Source organism: Acomys russatus, chromosome 6, assembly GCF_903995435.1.
Source record: "Acomys russatus chromosome 6, mAcoRus1.1, whole genome shotgun sequence".
Lineage (NCBI taxonomy): Eukaryota > Metazoa > Chordata > Mammalia > Rodentia > Muridae > Acomys > Acomys russatus.
Genome location: NC_067142.1, coordinates 34685990 through 34707653, shown reverse-complemented (window position 1 = coordinate 34707653; position 21664 = coordinate 34685990). Strand labels below are relative to the sequence as shown.

At 48.6% G+C, this 21664-nt stretch overlaps 2 protein-coding genes across 4 annotated transcripts in view; both read left to right on the top strand.

Annotated features, from left to right (window-relative positions):
• Positions 1–8443, top strand: part of Ipo9 (importin 9) — a 43223-nt gene extending 34780 nt beyond the window's left edge. For 2 of the 3 annotated variants that reach the window (XM_051147469.1, XM_051147470.1), the window contains 9 exons: positions 1383–1531; positions 2301–2429; positions 3162–3437; positions 4206–4372; positions 5611–5744; positions 6335–6457; positions 6849–6953; positions 7149–7225; positions 7680–8443. In XM_051147469.1, the coding sequence (XP_051003426.1) occupies positions 1383–1531; positions 2301–2429; positions 3162–3437; positions 4206–4372; positions 5611–5744; positions 6335–6457; positions 6849–6953; positions 7149–7225; positions 7680–7790 (1271 nt within the window). In that variant the 3' untranslated portion in view covers positions 7791–8443. The remainder of the gene's footprint in view (positions 1–1382; positions 1532–2300; positions 2430–3161; positions 3438–4205; positions 4373–5610; positions 5745–6334; positions 6458–6848; positions 6954–7148; positions 7226–7679) is intronic. The other variant, XM_051147471.1, reaches the window with a different exon arrangement.
• An 8376-nt stretch (positions 8444–16819) lies between these two features.
• On the top strand, positions 16820–20599 carry Shisa4 (shisa family member 4). The gene is made up of 6 exons (XM_051147468.1): positions 16820–16838; positions 17055–17159; positions 17518–17689; positions 18662–18795; positions 19691–19858; positions 20083–20599. The coding sequence occupies exons 2-6, from the start codon at positions 17087–17089 to the stop codon at positions 20127–20129; spliced, it is 594 nt and encodes a 197-aa protein (XP_051003425.1). The 5' UTR covers positions 16820–16838; positions 17055–17086; the 3' UTR covers positions 20130–20599.
• Positions 20600–21664: the final 1065 nt, after the last annotated feature.

Genomic DNA, 21664 nt, shown 5'->3' with positions numbered 1-21664 from the left:
ATGCACCTTAGCGTGCTCTGCATATATCTTTTCATGCTACATGACAAAGGTGTTCTTATTATGTGGGTAAAGTAGATTAACATGAAGTCCCATTTCTCAGCCAGGTATTACATACATGTGATCCTAGCCCTTGGGACTGAGGCTGGAGGATTACAGATTCAAAGCTACATAGTGAGACCCTTGCTCAAAACAGACACCAGAAAGAAGCTCCATTTCTTTATGAAGCTCTGCTTTCTGAGGGCTGTACCTTTTGCCACAGGCAGGGCCTTGAGAGTTCTTCCTGTCTGTCATGGCTATTCCTTAAAAAATACGTGTGACTTCTCCTTAAAAAGGTTTAAGAGGGGCAGGAGAGGTGGCAAGTGCTGGCTGCTCTTCCAGAGGACCCCAGTTCAGTTGCCTGCATGGCAGCCCATAGCCATCTGAAACTCCCAATTCTGAGGGAGATGCCCTCTTCTGGTCTCCTGGGATACTGCACACATGTGGTACACAGACATGTATGCAGGTAAAATACCCATGCACAAAATAAAAAGGAATAAATCTAATAATTAAAAAAATAATAGCCAGGTAGTGGCGGCACACACCTTTACTCCCAGGACTCAGGAGGGAGAGGCAGGTGGATCACTGTGAGTTCGAGGCCAGCCTGGTCTACAAAGTGAGTCCAGGACAGCTAAGTCTACACAGAGAAATTCTGTCTCAAAAAAACTAACTAAATAAATAAATATTTTTTAAAACGCATGAGAACCAGAGGATAACAGTGTTTGGACTTTCATATCTTTTTATTCTTTTTGTTTGTTTTAAGAGATGGGGTCTCTATGTAGCCCTGGCTATCCTAGAACTCATTCTGTAGACCAAGTTGACCTCAAACTCAGAGATTCTCCAGCCTCTGCCTCCCAAGTGCTGGAATTAAAGGTGTGTACTACTGCACCCCAGCTTTCTTCTTAACAAAATATTAGTATGGTTTTTGTTAGGTTTCGGGGTTGGGGGCTTACAAAGACCTTAAAATTTGCCCCAGAAGAAAAGACTAGTTTAACTTTAGGAGTAGCTATTAAAGAGTCCCTGCCCTGAAGGTGTCCATGTAGCTGGCTGCTGCACTCCCCACGTGTCTGAGATTTAATCTGTGCAGAAGCTTTTTGTTTGTTTCTTTTTTGGTTTTTCAAGACTGGGTTTCTCTGTTATCTTGGCTGTCCTGGACTCACTTTGTAGACCAGGCTGGCCTTGAACTTAACAGAGATCCACCTGCCTCTGCCTCCTGGGTGCTGTTATTAAAGACGTGCACTACCACGCTGGGCTTTATGCAGAAGTTTTAACTCATGTTAGACTTAGAGCAAGAAACAAACATCAGACCATAAGTAGACGGGGCTCCGTGTTGCCTTATCCCTCAGATCCCGTTGTCGCCTCACTGGCTCAGGACATCTTCAAGGAACTGTCACAGATCGAAGCCTGTCAAGGTCCAATGCAGATGAGGCTGATTCCCACTCTGGTCAGCATAATGCAGGCCCCAGCAGACAAGATCCCTGCAGGGCTCTGTGCGGTAAGTGGCTACAGGGTCTGTGAAGGAGGGAGCGAGAGAAGAAATGAATGCGTACTCTTGCAAGTGCGGCCTACAGACCCCATCTATGAACAGGAAGTCAGTAAGAGCACTGGAGATTCAGGGTGTGATTTTATACTGAGCTACTCTGTCCATGAGGACAGTGGTTGACTGCCTAAGGCTTTAAAAAGAGAGAGAAGCCAGGTGGTGGCAGCGCATGCTTTTAATTCCAGCACTTGGGAATCAGAAGCAAGTGGATCTCTGAGTTCAAGGCCAGCCTGGTCAATGGAGTGAGTTCCAGGACACCCAAGGCTACACAGAGAAACAAGTCTTGGGAAGATGGGGTGGAGAGTGGGGGAGCAGAGAGAGTGAAGATGTGTGTTATGAAGCACGCTCTCACTTTGTAGACTAGCTGTATGGACCAGGCTGGCCTTGAACTCACAGAGGTCCTCCTGCCTCTGTCTCCCCCATGCTAGGACGCTAGGTATGCACCACCATAGCTGGTGGCATATCCCTCCAGTATTTGTGAATGCCTGTAGGGGAAGAAAGGCAACCTCCTATGTCATTCTCAGGAACACAGTCTACTGCCTTTGAAACAAGACTCTCATTGGCTTGAGTCTGAAACATCCCCCCTAGCCACTGTCAAATACCACCCACCCCCCAGGGCTAATAAAATTATAAGTGCTATAGTGAAGCTGAGAGCTAAGAAGCATCTTGTGTGGTGGATACCTCCCACCCCAGATGTAATTCTGACTCTTCTTTCTTTTTCCAGACAGCCATTGATATACTGACCACAGTAGTTCGAAATACAAAGCCTCCCCTTTCCCAGCTCCTCATCTGTCAAGCTTTCCCGGCTGTGGCACAGTGCACCCTTCACACGGATGACAATGCCACCATGCAGGTATCTGAGACTTCCCGCCATAGCCGTACAGTAGGCTGGAAAATCCGACATGTGATTATGCTTTTGAAATACAAGTCTGTTGACTACAAATTTGTCTAGAGAAGCCTGGTAGGCTTGTGCTTTAATGTCTGTGACAGCCTTAAAAAGTATGAGTACCAGACGTCTGGCTGGCTGTATTTGCTCATTGGTGCTATAGAAGAGCTTAGGTGTCTAGACTTGAGACCTTGACACCTTTCTGAATATTTTGGTCATAGAATCAACAGAATGATAGACCTGGAGAAGTGAAGGATCTGTTGGTTCCTTTTTTAGGTCTTTATTACTGAGGCTGTTTATAAAAGCAATAGGAAAATGATAGTAGACATGGTCAAATTGGACATCCCTAGACAAATAGTGACTTGTATGTGGTTCATTTTTATCCCATGAAGACCTTTGATACTCCTAATTATTGCTACATCCAAGAGGTCAACCTTTACTGGTAAACCTGTTTTCTTGATCTTTGGTCCTTGCACTGAGAAGTAGGCAGTTTTGAGACAGCTGATTGGGTAAAGAGGGATGGTGTTAGTGTCTATCTTTATCTATAAACAGTAAATTCCTATGTCTAGTGTTATGAGCACGTGAACCCTATAGGCCTACTGCTCCCCTAAGGTCTAGACTTCTGTCAGTAACAGTCTGAGGGCCTCCTTGCAGCTATTCTCCCATGGCTAATCTTACTTTTCATTTCTGTCTCCACAGAATGGTGGAGAGTGCTTGCGGGCCTATGTGTCAGTGACACTGGAACAGGTAGCCCAGTGGCATGACGAGCAAGGCCACAATGGACTATGGTACGTGATGCAAGTAGTCAGCCAGCTCCTTGACCCACGAACCTCAGAGTTCACTGCAGCCTTTGTGGGCCGCCTGGTCTCCACCCTCATCTCCAAGGCAGGGCGGGAGCTTGGGGAGAATCTGGATCAGATTCTTCGAGCCATCCTCAGTAAGATGCAGCAGGCAGAGACACTCAGTGTCATGCAGGTAAGGACAGTGGGTGCTAGGCTTTTTTGCTGCATGGGTGATAGGAAATCAAATGAGTATGTGGGTCCTGGGTTGTTTTATTCTCTCACCATCCTTGTAGAATCGTTAAGTAAAATTGGATCTGTTCTGGTGCAAGAAACATGAGAAAGGAAGCCTCATGTTCAGTCCTGTGAGTGGACTCTGCTGTATAGAAACAGATTGACTTTACGTGTATGAGTGTTTTGCTTGCGTGCATATATATGTACCATGTACATGGAGTCCAATCACTTGGAACTAGAGTTAGAAATGCTCGTGAGCCACCAACATGGATACTAGAACCAAACCCAATTCCTCAGTGTGAACAACAGTGCCCTTAACACTGACCCATTTCTTCACCTCAGACTCCTTGATTTTTTGTTTTGTTTTGGTTTTTTTGTTTTGGTTTTTGAGACAGGGTTTCTCTGTGTAGCCTTGGCTGTCCTAGACTCACTTTGTAGACCAGGCTGACCTCAAAATCATAGCGATCCGCCTGCCTCTGCCTCCCGAGTGCTGAGATTAAAGGCGTGCACCACCATGCCCAGCTTGTTTTGTTTTTTAAGATGGTCTCAGTCTGTAGCTCTGGCTAGCCTGGTACTCTTTGTAGACCAGGCTGGCCTCAAACTCAGTGATCTGCCTGTCTCTGCTTCCTGAGTACTGGTATTAAAGGTGTGCACCACCATGCCAGCCCCAGACTGTTTCTTGACTGACCGGCCCCTTCTGTCTCCTTTCCTGTGTCTCTGAAATGTGTAGTCACTGATCATGGTATTTGCTCATCTGGTGCACACTCAGCTGGAGCCTCTGTTGGAGTTCCTATGTAGCCTTCCAGGTCCGACCGGGAAACCTGCCCTGGAGTTTGTGATGGCTGAGTGGACGAGTCGGCAGCATCTGTTCTATGGACAGTATGAAGGCAAAGTGAGGTAAGGCCCCATGTTCTTCTCTTCTTTCTTCCTTCCTTTCTTTCTTTCTTTCTTTCTTTCTTTCTTTCTTTTTTTTTTTTTTTTTTTTTTTTTTTTTTTAAACTTTTATTTTATATGCATTGCTGTTTGGCCTGCATGCCTGTCTCTATGAGGGTATCAGATTTGTAGGTGCTGGGAATTGAACCTGGGTCCTCTGGAAGAACGGTCAGTGCTCTTAACTGCTGAGCCATCTCTCCAACCCCAGGCCCCATATTCTTGCTCTGAGCCTTCTACTTCTACTCACATTTCAATCTTTCTTCCTTGACTTGCACTGTTGATTCTTGTCTGACATACCAAGCTGTCCCTGTAGTCTCTGTTCTGTCTTTCTTCATAACCATATACTTAAATATCTCCATGTTGAAACTCCCAGTAAAATAATCAGCAGAGTAGAACGTGTATTTCTGATTTCTGCTAAGAGCCTCCTGTGGAGCAGATTGCACCTGGCCAGACACGGATACTGCTTATCCTCCTTTATAAATTGCCTGTGATCCCAGCACTCAGGAGGCAGAGGCAGGAGGATATCTGTGAGTTCAGGGCCAGCCTGGCCTACAGAGCGAGTTCCAGGATAGCCAGGGCTACACAGAGAAACCCTTCTTGAAAAAAGATGGCTCAATGGTTAAGAGCACTGTCTGCTCTTCCAAAGGACCCGGGTTCAATTCCCAGCCACCACATGGCAGCTCACAACTGTCTGTAATTCCAGTTCCAATGGCTCTGACACCCTCATGCTAAAATAAAAATAATAAAATTAATTATTAAAAAAAAGAAAATTAATTAATTAATAAAATAAACCCAAGCCTTTGCTTTATAACTCTATAGCCTAGATGTCTGTCTTCTTTTTTCTGGTGCTGGGAACTAAACCCAGGCCCCTGAGTTTGCTAGGCAAGCCTTCAACCACTAAGCTAAATCCCCAGCCTCTCTAGCCTAGGCTTATCCCTCTAGATCTCATCACCCAAATGCCCTGGACAGTGGGGACAGCCATTGTGAGACTTGCCCACCCTAACTTTGTTCAAGATGAGCTGATGTCAATAGAGCAGCTCATGGACACCAAATGCCGTGCCCAGCTAAGCTCTGCTCCCTCTCCTGGTTAGTAGTGGAAAGAAGCTTCAGCACCAGAGGGAGGGTTTTCTTTTCTGAGGGTGAGCTAAGCTGTGGCAGTAAGCTGTAGACGGGAGCTGACTAACATTTCTGCCACTTGCCAGCTCTGTGGCGCTATGTAAACTGCTTCAGCATGGCATCAATGCAGATGACAAGCGGCTGCAAGATATCCGTGTGAAGGGAGAAGAGATTTACAGCGTGGATGAGGGCATCCGTACCCGCTCTAAGTCAGCCAAAAGTGAGTAATGCTTCCATTCCATAGGGGTTCAGGCTATCTGGGACAGAGGAGGGGCTGTGCTGTGTTTTCTGTTTTTATTGGTGGGTTTCATAAAGAAGAAGCAGAAAATTAAGCAAACAATAAGTCAGGATGTATGGATCCTTCTTGCTCAGAATTGACACAAATAATCTTGAAACAACACTCCCCAGCTTCCAGCTTCGTTCTGGGGTTCTGGGGTCACCTTTGGCCTGTGGCTCCAGTGAGCTGTGGTAGAGTTGCTGCTCATAACTGCAGGTATAGGATTGTCTGCCCTGTCTCAGAACTTAAGTTCTGGCTTGGGACTGGTGTACTGTGCTGGATCACAGCTTTGTTACTGGTAGGAACTGATATCTAATCCAGGAATTCTTTTACCTCTTAGTTCTGAAGTGTTATATATAACACCTGGCAGAATTAAATTTAAGTCATTCTTTGCTGGCTGGATGTAGTCAGAGATGGTGGAAAGTACCTGAAAGAATATGAACTCTGCTGAGTAGAACTGTAAGAAGGACGGAGATGCTGCTAGATTGAGCCCAGTGACGATATGACTTGAGGTCTTTTTGCTTTCTTCCTAGACCCAGAGCGCTGGACAAACATTCCTTTGTTGGTCAAGATCCTAAAGCTGATTATCAATGAGCTCTCCAACGTCATGGAGGCCAATGCTGCTCGCCAGGCCACTCCTGCTGAGTGGAGTCAAGGTGCACCAGGCCCTGACTCCCGGGGGGACTTTTAACTTGGAGATCAAGTTACATATTGTCAGATGATCAATTAGGTTTATTCAGGCACAGTTTTTAAAGGTGTGGTGGAGAATATTGCTGAAAAGCTGCACCATAGCTGGCACTGTTGGGACTACAAATCTCACAGAGGTTGAAGGTGCAGGCAGCTAGGAAACAAGCTGCCTTATCCTTTCTTGAGAGCTTTACTTCTTCTATCAGACTCACTAGGATGGTCTGGCCACCCTTGGTTCTTTCACCTTTGGGGACTGTAGGCCACATTGCAGAAACCCTCAGGGCCCTTCTGTCCTGTCCTAGTAATATTTATAGGAGGGAAGATGCATGACTGTTTCAGCTGCTTTTCATCTTCAAATAGATGATTCCAATGATATGTGGGAGGACCAGGAGGAAGAGGAAGAGGAGGAGGAGGATGGCTTAGCTGGTCAGCTTTTATCTGACATCCTTGCTACAAGTAAATATGGTAAGCCATTTGAGACAGGACAGGATAGTAAATGCCTTTTCTTTGCACACTGGTACCAAGGATGGGGTTCCCCAAGAAAGAGGGGATGTTCCTTGGGCTCTTGCCCCTTTTGCCTCAGCCATGTGCTGGTAAATACCACCACTGGCCTGATCATGGCCTCTGGCCTGACTCGCCTGTGTTGGCTGTGTCTAACAGAGGAGGATTACTATGAAGATGATGAGGAAGATGACCCTGATGCCCTGAAGGATCCTCTCTATCAGATTGATCTACAGGTGAGGGTGTCCATAGAAGATGTCCTAAAAGTAACAATATCTTCCAAGCCATGGACGCAAGACTATGGGTTCAAGTTCATTCATAGTTCTTCATGAGAACTGCAAGAAAGTGGAGGTGGGGTTGCTATCTGTCTGAGTGCTCAGGGCCATGGAGCAAAGAGAAGTACTGGGATTTTTGTTTAGCAGTCTGTACCAGCAGTGATCCGTCTTGTGAGGCTACTTGTGAAAGTTCTCTGGGTGGAATAAGAGATGGAGCCTTAGAGATATTTTTGGTTCCCTATGACATTCTGTCCCTGGGTATATGTATATTAGATCCAAGAATGTGAAAAGCTACCCCTTAGGAAGCTAGCATTTGGAAACCAGCATCCCTGTAGCACTTGCTGGTTGTCCTTGCCCTGCTGTCCACTGCTGGCCCTGGGAATGTTTAGTAATGCCTCTCTCATTCTTCCTCCAGGCATATCTCACAGACTTCCTTTGCCAGTTTGCTCAGCAGCCCTGTTACATAATGTTTTCGTGCCACCTTAATGACAACGAGAGGCGGGTTCTACAGACCATCGGCATCTAAAAAGGGGAGTCTTCAACCTGTGTTCCCTCTCCTGGCTCAGCCACAGACCATTCTGCCACCCTCATTGGCCTTGAAATGCACTTTTTCTCAGCCTGGAGTGGCTTCGTGGCCCTTGGCCTCAACAGTGACACTGACACTCAGTCCTTGCTTACCAGGGCTGACATTTTAAAAAGCTAAAACAAAGAACATTTCTCAAAGTCCTGTGAAGATACCCCAAATCTGGAACTCTTTTTCTCCCCAGCTCTGCCCCATTCCATTCCTAGTATCTTCGGTTGGCCAGACCAGAAACATTGATACGCAGGATTGTGGGTTCCTGGTTATTTAGCCCCACCTCGGGAGTACAGGATAAAGGACATCTGATGTGTTCAGATAGGAACCCCTTGAGAGATCACTATGCTTTCTGCCCTCACCCAGTGATGCTCTAGGTTCTCAGTAAGAACAAGATGGAGCAGCTACATCCTAAACCCTTAACAGTAACCTCGCCTTCATGCTTTCCTCATGCAACACTAAGGGTTCTCTGTCGAGGGAGCCATCTTCCCATCTTTGCTTCATTGCATGACACAGCTCCTCCCCCAGCCTGCTCCTATATATACATGCACACACAAAGTAAGCCAGACAGATGGCAACTTGTCTTTCTTTCTTTCTTTTTTTTTTTTTTTTTTTTTTAGGAAAAAAAAATCAGGAAAAAGATTTTTATTTCTAAATCTGCCTGCCCCATCTATATTTAATATGCCTTGTCTACACATAACCACAGAGTCTGATATTCAAAGGTTATCCCTCTCCCTCAGGAATCCTCTAAAGTGGTTGAGCTGTAGCCCTTGAATTTGCAACATGTATTTTTCTAGGACAGTAAAGCAATCTTTACAAATGAATTTAGTCTGCATACTCTAAGGTGCTTCAGCACCTCTACCTTCTGTTTATTACTCCCTCTGGAAGGAAAGTAAAGACAAGGGAGGAAAGCAGAGCCTGTTTTGGCATTCTTCTATGATTTGGCAGACAGCTCAGAAAGCTTAGAGAACTGGCATTTTTCATTCAGCTCTGCTTTTAAAAGTCAGTACAGCATGTGAATGACCCTAGGTTCAGTCCCCAGTACTGCCAAAATAAGGGACATCCCTCGGGTTTTCCCTGTGTTTTGAATTGAGAGAGTGGGTGAAACTTGAAAGCAGAGGAGTCCCCTGATATTGCCTTTGTGTGGCACTCCATTTCTAATAGCCAGAGCTATTTCTTTGGAGTGATGCTCTAACAAAAAGGGAAAGGAGCTGGAAATGACTTTGAGCTCCATTCTTAAGCAGAAGAGTAACAGTGTGGCACTTAATCTATAAGGCTTTTCATGGAACCCTAACCTTGTTACTGACTACACCACCAGATGTCCTTAGTGCTCAGCCTCGAGTCCAGAGGCATGTCACTAAATTTTCCTTCCACCTTTGTAAGAGCCTGAGAAAGTGTTTGGTTGTCTTCTGGCTGGTAGTGTGGAGAACAGTATTGCCTCTGCCCTTGCTGCTTTTCCTGCAGAAGTTGAAATTCCTGATCAAGAGAAATGATAACATACTTGCCCAGCAGTACCCAGAAAACCACAGTAGGAACTTTAGAACCTTGCTCCATAGTTGACCTCAAAGCCAGTTGGATTTGGTGCTAAAAACAGTATACCATTCCATGCGGTTAAGTTGTCCAAAGGTCACTTTAGAATGGTGCCAGGTTAGCAGCATTGAGCTGCTGCATTTGAGAAAGTTTGGAGACCCCCATACATACACTAGTAGTGAGTTGGGTCAGTTCCTCTATAGTTAGTGCCAAAGTTAGTTAAGCAGCCTCCTGTCCTGTTCACATGTCTCAGTTTTGTTGGGAGGACCAAGCTCCTGCATTAGGAAAACTTGAGAAATGGGTCCTAATTCCTCAAGGAAGCCAACACACAACTGGTTTGAAGTGGTGGTGGTGGGGGTCTTATACGCCTTGATGGACAGATACTTACTTGTGTTTTTAGAGCATTTCTGCAACAGGTACACAATGAATATTCTGGTTCTGCTAAGAGATTTTCCCTTATGAGCAGGCAGAAGTTCTGTTGGTGACTGTTAGAGTGACAAAGTTGAACTTGGGTTCCTATTTTGCCTCCTACAAAAACCAACTTCATTTGGGAAAGGGCGAGGTGGACTGTTGGAAGATTAAGACCACTGAGCTAATAAGACGGGTGCTGGCTCCTTATGGTGAAGGGTTTTACAGGATACGGGTGAAACACTAGGAGGCTAAAAAGCAGGGGAAAAAGAAAGGGAGCTGTTGCCGCAAGTCACTGACTAGGAAGCATAAACCTACAACAGGGGCTATCAGCAGGGGAAGGAGTTGCTGGGACTCAGATGTTCATTGTGAGCTAAGGAGCAAGTGCTGCCAACCTAATGGAAACGAGCTTCAGTGTCTGTTAGCCATGCTAAAAAGCCTGGAGAGCTGACATCAGCACTCAGTAACCAAAGTATAAGTCAACCTCTGTGTAAGAACATGTGATGGGTCTTCTTTGCTACAGTAAAAAGGGGTTTGTTTATGCCTTACTCTCTCCAAGAAGTTTGAAGCCATTTGCAAAAGAAACTGACCTAGACAAGGAAAGAATGCTGATCAAATTTTAGATGAGAGGAAACCTCTAGGAAAGATGACATTTAGAATTGAAGTAGATCAAGTCCTTATAAGACAGGGAGATTGGCAACAGTATTTATCAGGAAACTTGAAGTCAGAGTGCTCTTACCTCCTTAAAAGTACTGGGTTGGTCCAGAAAGCTCCAGTGTGGGCCTAGGTGACAGTCTAGGATCCTGTGGATTTTCCACCTCTGTCCATCAGTGATCCTGGCTAGTGGCAGTGCTCTGTAAGACGACAACCAAGGCCTAAATTGTTGAGGGAAAGCAGGTGGCTGAGGAGGCTGGCCTCAGAACAGCACTTCAGCAAGTTAAGGGAGTGTTCAGTGAAAAGCGCTGCACTGTCCCGGCCCACCAGGCGGACCTGTTGTGCCTCAGTAAATAATAAAAGATGGATTTCTGGCTCTTCTGTTTCCTGTCAGTTTTAGTGAATATTCAATCTCTTAGACATGGAAGGCCAGTGCCTGGGACTTTTCTCAGAAAGTTAGTCTAGGCCTTTATGGTGGCGTGTGCCTAAAATCCCAGCACTCAAGAGACAGACAGGCAAATCTCTGAGTCCAATGTCAGCCTGGCTTACATAGCAAGTTCCAGGTTAGCAGGGCTACATGACACCTTGTCTTGGAGTGGGCCAGGAGAAGCCGACTAGGAGATCAGAAACCAGTAACAAATGAGGCAAGTGCTAGGTGAAAAGTGGGTCACCTCCAAGGAAAAGACTGGGCTGGGGGAGTGGGGACTGAATCTGAGTCAGTGGCCACTCGGGAGGCAGAGGCAAGTGGATCTCTATGAGTTCAAGGCCAGCCTGGTCTACAAAGCGAGTCCGGGACAGCCAGGGCTACAAGAGAAACCCTGTCTCAAGGCTGGCAGCTGTTGCTAAAACATGAGTGCTGAAATGCTAGAGCTGTTGAATGTCTGTGAATGACCTCACACCTACTATCCTTGCAAACTAGGTCCTTTTCCGTCATACCCTTTTACAGACTGAGGAAAGCAGAGATACTGAGTGCTGTCTGCTAGTGTGAGATTGCCATCCAAGAAGCCTGCATTTGTTGGTAGCTTCTCTTACCTCTCTTATGCATTTGCCAGAAAGACAGAGGTAGGGTAGGATATTCTAGAGGGTGGGAGGTGACTTTCTAAGATAAGATTGTCATGAAACAATTGCATTTAAAGAGCTTTTATAAGCACCATAGAAATATTAGAATGAGCATGGTAGAACATACCTGTAATTCTAGTGCTTTGAAGGAAGAAGGTAAATCTCTGTAAGTTGCAGGCCAAGCAGGCCGACACAGTGAGTCCTTGCCCTTTAAAAAGGGGCTTGATTAGCATGCATGAGGCCCAGGGTTCTACTGCCCTCATCAGCACCTGACTAGGAAAATATTAAGAGATTGTGATTCCTGCAGTCTAGACCAGAAGTAAAGCCAAACGGTGAAGGTCCCAACAAGGCCTGCTTCCTCTAGAGAGAGGGACTGGCCACCTAAAGGGGACTAAAAGTGGTTTGGAGCCTGAGCTGAAGGGGGAGGAGATGCAAGGTAGGAATGCCATCTGGCAGCAGGTCTAGGTGGAAGAGCTGCAGCTGCAGCGTGTGCTAAGATTATAACGGGTAGAAGAGATGAGTCGGTGAAGGCATTAAAGCTTAATGACTGCTAGGAGGCAGCGTCCCGAAAGTGACAACTATCAATTGTGTTTTCTCAATATTCTGAGTTCCTCTGCATCAAAGAGACCGCACATTTTGTTTGTAGTCACATGGCCAAAACCCCATTCTCACACAGATTGCCACACTAGCTCTCAGTGCTTCATGAGGATTCTAGTAGCACAAAGCCAAACGTACTTGTTAATAAAACTCCAAAGTTGGTGGCTGATTTGCCTTACTGTGAGCATGATGCAGGTCAGCACCAGCCAGCTAATGATGTCATTTTTTGTTTTGTTTTTAGATGATTACAAAAGGTCTCATGCCTGTCTGGCAAATTGCAATGAGAAGGAAAACAGTGAGCCACTGGCCTGACTAGAAGGCCCAGGAAGCCCTTCAAGTCTTGGCATAACAATATAGCTGGAAAGGGGGCTGGGACAGAATGTGATCCTGTGAACCTTGGTTTCTTTGTCTGTAAAGTGGGGGACTGATGCCCAGCTGGCCAGAATGTGAGAAGAGGCCCATCCTAACCCTGCCACAGAGCAGAGCTAGCTGTATTTGGCACCACTCGCCTGGTTGGATTTGACTGTGACTCAGTTGAGCTTCCCAGATGCCACTGCTTCTGCAAAGTCAAGGCTTGGTGAGCCTTTGGGAGGACAACTCTGTAGACCTGCCCAGGGAACAGGTGGGGGCCCCAGCTCCCACCTGCTACCCACTGCGCAGTTTTTCTGCAGTAATCTGTGACAAATTGTTGGTATATTGATTTGCTTTTGCTATGTTTTTCCCCACCTCTCATTCTCAGAACATAATCCTCTGTAATTCATTGCCTTGGTGGGTTTTGAGGGGTAGAAAACCACCGCTTGAGGATAGCCCTCTATCTAAAGGGGGCAAAGCCCAGCTTAAGTCAGGCCCAGGGTCCTAGAGGAAGGGGGAGGAAAAGGGGGGGCCCTAGATTCCCACAGTAGGAAGTCCCTGGAGCCTGAGTGGTCAGGATGCTGCTGCTCCTGCCTGAGTGCCTAGTGACTGAAGGACTTGGGGCTGCATGGGCTCCCTGAAGAGCTTTCTACATAGGGTGTGTACACAGGCCGGAACTTAGGACTTACATATCACAAGCAGGTGTTAAAACCAGAGTGAGCAGACCTAGAGCACTTACCCCAGAGTTTCATGCTAAATTCCCTCACTAGGTGGTAGGATAGATTCAGTCTGATCCATTTCAATTTTGTAAAAAATTAATTTTCACCCAAGTGGTGATGGTGCACACCTTTAACCCCAGCACTTAGGAGGCAGGTGGATAGGCAGATCTCTTGACTTCAGGTCCAGCCTGGTCTATAGAGTGTATAGAGTGAGCTTCTGGACAACCACGGCTACACAGAGAACCTGGTTTCCAAAACAAATCATCTTTACATCTGACTTTGTAGTTCCAGATTCTTACTCTCATTTCCCTCGATAGCTTCTTTTCCACCTGCCTGATGGGAAGACTAATGGCCTTAAACCCTCTCTTGAGCAGAGAAAGACAGGGTGGACTGGTGTCTGCTAAACTCTGGCTTTGGGACTCTAGTGGCTCTGACTGAAATATACCTGTTTCCACATGAGGGAGCCAAGGCCAGAGGGGTCAGGTGGCTTTGAGTTGGCAGTTAGGAAGTAGCACAGAAGAACTTATACATTGTCTGCAGTTCTGAGCATAGGCTCTGGAACCAGGCTTGGTAATTTGGGGGCAAACTATACTTAAGTTTTTGATCTACATTTCCAAATCCACAGAACAGGTATATTGCTATCTGTTCTACGGAGTGGCTGTAAGAAGGTCAGTACAAAACAAAGCACTTAAAAGTGAGGCTTACAGTATTAGATTTAGCTTGTTAGTGTGATCTTGACTCTAATGAAATTATCACCTAAACCTAGAACCAGTCCTGTTAGGAAAAGCCTGTGCATCAAAATTCAACAACCATCTGCTAGGATAGCTGAAAACAAACCCCAGCTGGGGTGGTGAGTACTGTGGCCCCAAGCTCTTTCAGGAGAGAGGGGACAGACAGGAGAGCTGTAAACAGCCCTCACCACTCACCATCAGATCTCAAAATAACTTGTCTGCCTCCACCCTGCCCAGCTGGCAGAGCTGCAGGCTGAGTAAAGTGCCATTTAAAGATAACCTGGCACTCTCCAAATGTCCCACTGCCTGGGCAAGCTCCTAAGGCCAGACTGAGGCTGCCCAAGAAAGTGGCTGCTCAACCACCCAAGCCAGTGCATCCCACCCCCCCCCCCCCCCCCCCCCCCCCCACTTCATCCTGGAGCCCAGGCTGCCTAAGCTCTGCTCAGGTTGCTGAGTACTCTGCAGACAAGCAGGAGCCTGGCATTCTGAGAGGCACTCCTAGAAGACAAAGCCTCTGGAGGAAGACCACCTTTTTCTAGCAGTGCCTGGGTGGCAGGGTGACACCCTACACTGGCCAACTGCCCTTGACCTCCCAGCAAAGGTGCCTACTATACAAGAACAAAAATAGAGGACGCTATCTTTTACAGCAAGAAATGTTAAAGCTGGACTCCAGAGAAAACAATCGATATGCCTGTTTACGCTGGGGTCATGGGTGCAAGTGTTCCTTCAGTTCCCAGCTCAGCCATGACCTTGGCCATGCTCTTGGTGCTTTTCTGAACTTTTCTCTTCTTCACTGTGAACTTCAAGCAGACTATATCCAATTCTCTCCTAAGAGGCAATGACGTCAAGTCACAGCTAAGGGCACAGGGTCCTAGGGAAGGAAGGAATATGTAATTATCTGTATGGTTTGGGTCGCCAGAGGCCAGCTGGGTGAGAACGTGGACAGATAGCTGAAGTTCTCTAGAGAAGGGCACCAACAGAAGTAGCAATTAGAAGAAGACAGTTTCTTATCTAAAAGTGGCTCAGCTCAAACTAGGATACCCAGGAACTCTCATGGACAGACAGCAGGGTAAGCCTAGGGCCTGGGAAGGTAAGGAGTGCCTTTGAACTGCCCAGCGTGACTCTCGGGCTCTGAAGAGTGTGGCGGAGCCTAGACTGGGTGTGGTAGCCCAGAGTGCAGTGACTGGAGGAGCTTGAGGCCAAGCCCTAGGTCACAGGCATGGCCTAAGCCTCCCACTTCTCCCACTCCAGATACCCTGACTACATTTCCTCCTCTGCACGTGGCTGCTGGAAATGAAGCTGGACATCCATGTTTCCCTAAGTATTCCATTTTTATGCCAGGCACAGCCCTAAGCATTTAAGGAGGATGGGTCTCAAGGGCATGGGCTTTGAAGTCACAAAAAACCAACTTCAAAAGGCAGCACCGTGAGCTGAGAGAATTGACTTCTTCCAGCTCAGTTTCCTCATCTGTGCAATGGAGTGAGCCAGCTCATTTGCAATATTAGTGGCTAATGTCTTGATCCCAGTGACCCTGCCAGCCTCCTACTGATTAAGCCTCATTTTTTCTCATCTAGTCACAGATGAGGAATGCGACCACTGGCATTCTATAACTAAGACCTTATGCTCCCTTTTTAGCAGCCAGACTTTTGAGAGAAAGAACCCCAAGGAATCAGAATTTCTTCAGGAATCTCCAAGTAGGTAAAGAATTGGTGAAGACCTGGGAGCAGCCAGAGGAGGAACTTGTCTCCTGGGAAAGAGTCAGGTGACCTTGCAGGAGGGCGGAGAACTAGGTCGGACCTGAGCCAGTGATGGTCAGGGGAGTCCCATCTTGCCTGAACCTCTGAGTTGAGCAAATACCTTACCCTCATTTAAACTTTACCTTCGCTTGAGGACCCTGAAGATGGACTAGGGCAGTGGTTCTCAACCTGTAGGCTGCGTCCCCTTTGGAGTTAGATTGACCCTTTCACAGGGGTCACCTATGACCATCAGAAAATACAGATATTTACATTATGATTCACAACAGCAAAAGTAAAGTTATGAAGTAGCCAAAAAAAAAAAAAAAAAATAGCTTTATGGTTAGGGTCACCACAACATGAGGAACTGTATCAAAGGGTCATAGCATTAAGAAGGTTGGGAACCGCTGGACGAGGGGATGAAGAAGAACCATTGGATTTCCTTGTCCCTCTTGCCAATGTGGCCATATTAAATAAACGTCCTTGTTCTGTTTCTCACTACTAATTTGGATACTTGAATTGGCTTATTGAGGATGGGTGGCTAACCCTGGCTTGTAGGAGCACAGGCGGCGACCCTAACTCCTGTAACAACTCCACATGAGTGTGGAAAGGTTGATTGACTTTCTACCTTGAAGCTCCCCACCTGTAACTAACTGTTGACTCTGATAGCTAATACAGTATTTTCTTCAGGCTTGCTCCGTGAAGAAAAAGGTTTGCACTGTAAAGTGCCCTGGGCCACTCCTGCCAGGGAGGGGTGGGGCTATAGTTGGAGAGCTGTCCATTCAGAGGGAGAAGGGGCCATCTCAGGGAGCCGGTGCAGCTGCCAGGGCCCAGGCCTGTGGGCACCGATGGGGACAAAGCCTCTCTGAACTTCCTCTCAATGGGCGCCTGTTTCTAGGAGTGGGGGCAGGGTGACTCTGCCCCTATCCTCCCCCAGCAGGACGTCCAAGACTGGACCTAGAGCAGAGGAGGTCCCGCACAAGGGAAGGTGCGGCCCTGCCCCTCCAGAATTGGCGCATGAGCTGGTCATTAGGAGGTGGCACCAGGATCTGTGTTTCTGGAGTCTGGGATAATGATTGGTTTCAGGAGTGGGGCGGGCACAGGGCACGGCCAGGCCTCCCTGACCGCAGGGCCCAGCTGATGGCTGTACCCTTAAGGGTTCAGACTGGAGGTGTTACCACACTGTCCGGGACAGGGAGAGCAGGGCTGGGTCTTGGGGTGAGGGGCGCCCGATGGTGCGACGGTGCTGAGGCTGGGTGGGCGTCGCTGGTGGGCAGACCCCTGGGCGGTGCCCAGGCAGGGTAACTGCAAGCGGGGCGTTAGTCCCGCCCCCAAGGAGGCGGGAGAGAAGCTAGAGCCTGGCCGCGGGCTGGGCGGTGCTGCAGCTCCCGCCGGCCGGCTTCGTCCAGCTTTGTCCTGCGGCCCCTTTTTCAGGCCGTCCTGGCCGCGCCCAGCCCCCTCCCGCCATGCTGCCCTCGGGGCCCCGCGGGTCCGCGCCGCTCGTTGCCGCCGTCCTGCTGGTGCTTGGGGCTCCTCTGGGTAAGGGACGGGGAACGGCACGGCATGGGTGGGGAGGGATGGCTGGGGATGGGACGGGAAGAGGTTAAAGGTACTCGCCGTGTCCCCAGAGACTGTCCTCCACAGGCTATCGTCCTGCTGTCCACGAGCCCCAGACGTTTCCCAGGTGCTCACGGAGCAGGAAGAAAGGGTACTAGGAGGTCAGGCAGTGGGAACCTGACCCCAGGCCCGGAGTGCAGCTTCAGGGAGAGAGGTGCTCCTAGGGCTTCGAGGCTGAGCCCCTCAGGGTGGAAACAAAAATGGGCTTTCAGCTTCCCACGGCAGTGGCCGGAACTGAATCGGACTGATGTCCACTGGGCACCTCCACCCCTGCCCGCAGCGCTGGCGAGTGAAGACTGCTTGTGGTATCTGGACCGGAATGGCTCCTGGCATCCAGGATTTGACTGCGAGTTCATCACCTTCTGCTGCGGGACCTGCTACCATCGGTACTGCTGCAGGGACCTGACCTTACTCATCACCGAGAGACAGCAGAAACACTGCCTAGCCTTCAGGTGGGCTGCGGACTCCCACTCCACCCCCTCTCAAGAAGCCTCCTGCTGGCTCCAGTGCCCACCTCCACATTCTTAGCTGAAGGAGTCACCAGGACTCCAAATGGTGACAGAGCAGGGTGGTTGGTGTTAGTTACCACGGGCTTGCCTGGGCTCTTCCCAGAAGCTTTCTGGATCCTGACAGGCCCTGGGAGGGAGTGTACTGGGTTAACACTCAAACTGCAGAGAGGCTTTGTAGAAAGAAGCTCTGGCAAGGGGGCAAAGACGTGGGTTTGTTCCCGGCTGGCTTCCTACTAGCAGACCTCTAGAGATCATTGTTACCTTTTTAGAGAATATGGAAAATATAAAAGTTGCTAGCCAGGACTGGTGGCTCACACCTGTAATCCCAGCACCCAGGAGGCTGAGGCAGGAGAATCACCAGGAGTTCCAGACTAGTCTGAGCTACAAACTGAAACTGTCTCAAAACCAAAATGAAAACAGAGTTGCCAAAATTAAAAGTTTTGTTAACCCTCCCCCCACCCAGGCCAGCACTGAAGGTTGGATTTAGGTCCTCACACATTCCAATATGCTACTATTAAGCTACATTCCTGGCCTCCAAATTAGTGGTTTCAAGCTTTTTTTAAGGGAGATGCAAACATATAAAACACATATAAGGGGACTGTCAAGTGAGATTTGATAATAATGACCCTACGTTATTTCAGAGGTTCCTTTGGGTCCAACACATTTTAAAAGCAGGCATAGATGAGCACACTACAAATCCCAGCATGCCTCATACTAGCTAGCCTCCTAGACAGCACAGCCTCCTGGGAAGTGGAGGTCTCTAAATCTGCTAAAGAGGGTGGGCAGAATTAATCCCACAGGGAACCCCAAGTTTTAGCATGCTGTGGCTCCCTGCTGACCAGGAGCTGTAGCCAGCCCAGTGAGGACTTCCTCTATGAGTGTCGGAAGGTGAGAGGACCTGTTTTTTGTCTAAAGTCCCAAGACCATAGCAGGCATCGCTTCTGCTGTAATCCTCTTTGTTGCTGTGGTTGCCACCACCATCTGCTGTTTCCTCTGTTCCTGCTGCTACCTATACCGAAGGCGCCAGCAACTCCAGAGCCCATTTGAAGGTATGCACAGTTATCAGGCTGGGCTGGAGGATGGGTGAATTCTGTAGTAGCAAGGGTGTCTGTGTGTGCCTGCACGTTGCCACCCAGAAATGCGTGCAAACAAACCCTTGAGTATCAGACTGTGTCCAGAAACATGGGAGCATGTGGCTGTGCCCTTGTACATGCATGCACATGAACATTCCGTGGCGCACAGGAATGCATCTGTTGATGGTAAGTGTGGCTTTTACATGTGGCTGAGCCTATGGGGGTGGGGTAGTAGTGAACATTAGTTGGGTGTGTATTTAAGTGTTGCATGTAACCGCCTGATAAACACAGTGACACCATATGGGATGGGTGTGGGAGAGGAGGACTGGAGGAGGACCACAGTGGCAGCTGTGCTGGATTACAAGGTACCATCATCTGGTGCTGCCCACTTTCTACCCAAGCGGCATATCCCCAGGCTAGACTCTGCCTCCTGGGGGCTCTGAAACCTGCTGAGGGGAACAAACTTGATCAACACAGACCAGACCGACCCACTTAGCCTCATACATAGCTTCCTGTTCAACTCTGGGCAAGCAGGCTTTGGCAGGCAAAGGCCACAAGTGGCTACCCAGCAGCCTATCAGACAGTTGCCGAGGTGCTTACCTTGGTTTCCTGGACAGGAGGAGGTTTCTGTGGGAGTTGAGTGTTTGTTTGTTTGTTGTTTGTTGTTTGTTTTGTTTTGTTTTCTAGACAGGGTTTCTCCTGTGTAACAGAGCTCTGGCTGTCCTGGACTCTCTTTGTAGACCAGGCTAGCCTCGAACTCACAGAGATCTGCCTGCCTCTGCCTCCCAAGGGCTAGGATTAAAGGCGTGCGCCACCACCTCCTGCCTATGGGAGCTGAGTGTTTAAAAGCTGATCCTTGTCCTTCTTCTAGGCCAGGAAATTCCTATGACAGGCATCCCAATGCAGCCCATATACCAATACCCCCCGGACCCCAAAGCTGGCCCTGTACCTCCACAGCCTGGTTTCATGTATCCACCTAGTGGCCCTGCTCCTCAGTACCCTCTCTACCCAGCTGGGCCCCCAATTTACAACCCTACAGGTAAGTGCACAGCCTGGAATCCTTGTTCCTGCTTGTCCCCACCTTTTACTCCAGGACCTCCCTTACCCATCTCACTGGTTCAATCCCTTCCCGTGCCCCTTCCATATATTTTTGGAACCTTCTAGGCATCTCTTCTCATGGGATCTGCACACCATAAAGGGAGGGGGGAGGGTATTTCCTGTCCTCTTGTGCCCCACTGACCCATTTGTCTCCTTGGTTTTCAGCTCCACCCCCCTATATGCCACCACAGCCCTCTTACCCAGGAGCCTGAAGAAACAGCTGTGGTTCTGCTATCCCTTCCATGATGCTGTTTTTGGGACATTCCCCATCCTGTATCTGCATCCAGCCCTGGGGGTGGGCATGGGTCTTCTAGTGACCAGGTCCCAGATCAAGCCAAGCCTTGGGCCCTGCTAGGAACAGAGCCCCCAAGAAGTGGAACGTGAGCTGAGTTGGAACCAGGCCATGGATGAGGGGTGGGTCGGGAGGGCTCGGGATTCATGAGCTATTTTTAATGGGAGACAGGGAGTAAGATGAGAACCTGGGTCACAGTCTGTGTTTTCAAGTAGTCCCTCTGCTCCCAGGATCCCGGTCAGAAAGGTGGGGCCGCTCCTCTTTGCCCACTTTGGGCTGAAGTGGAGACAGTGGCAGGCTCTGTCAGCACCTGGCCACAGCCCTTTCCTCTGGATGCCCCACCGGCCAGAGCTCAGGCCTCCTGGATTAAAGCTGTAATGCTATAACTCATGTCAGTGGAATCATTGGCCCCTTCTCTTAACCCTGCCTTCTGCTGAACCTAGACTGCCGCCTGTTCCATATTCCACAGCAGGGGAGGGGAGCACCAATGGGAGAAGAGCCCCACCGGGGCAGAACCCCTGAGGATTCTTGGGAAGTTTTCCAAAGCAGTTGAAGTTGATGTATGGCAGCTAGAAAGAAGGTACTCGCCTGCCTCTGGGACATCTGAGGCACTACCAGCTATATTAAGGCACCTCTCCATCCAAGTACACTTAGATTGAAATTTGGCTCCCAGCACTGTCTGACCTTGAGCATGCCTCTGAATGCCTCCAAACCCCAGTGCCTTCATCTATAGAAAGGGAGCCATAGCTGTCAGAAGGGTGATATACAATGGAATTGAAACTATGAATCCGTCCTTCCTTCCTGAGCAGAGGCACAGGACTGGAGCCAAGTGCAGAACTGTGGCCACCCAACAGACCTGCGTAAGGCGCTTGTGTCAACTGCTTGATCCTCATGGGATGCTAAGGTGTCAGGCCCTTCAGGTCCGTGCCAGGGTCCAGGGAGGTTAGGCATAAGGGCTGCGAAGGCTTCCTAGAAGAAGTGACCTTGGAGTGGCAGTGGATGCACAGAGCTGTCTGTCCATCTTCCCTTGCTCTGGTCCTTGAAGTCATAGCTTACACAGAGAAGGAGATTCTGCTGTTTGGAAGTTTGGTATTGCTGGGAATGGGACCTGAGGCCTCAGGCATGATGGCTAAGTGCTCTGCTACTAAGACACACACTTTTCCGGTTTTGTTTTTATTGAGACGGGGTTTCTCTGTGTAGCCCTGGCTGTCCTGGACTCCCTTTGTAGACCAGGCAGGCCTCCAACTCACAGTGATCCACCTGCCTCTGCCTCCCAAGTGCTGGGATTACAAGCGTGCCACCACCACGCCTTGCAAAGACATACCACTTTTAAATTTTTTAAATTTTATTTTATGTGCATTGGTGTTTTGCCTGCATTTGTCTGTGTAGGGGTGTTGGATCCCCTGGAACTGGAATTACAGACAGTTGTGAGCTACCATGTGAGTCCTGGGAATT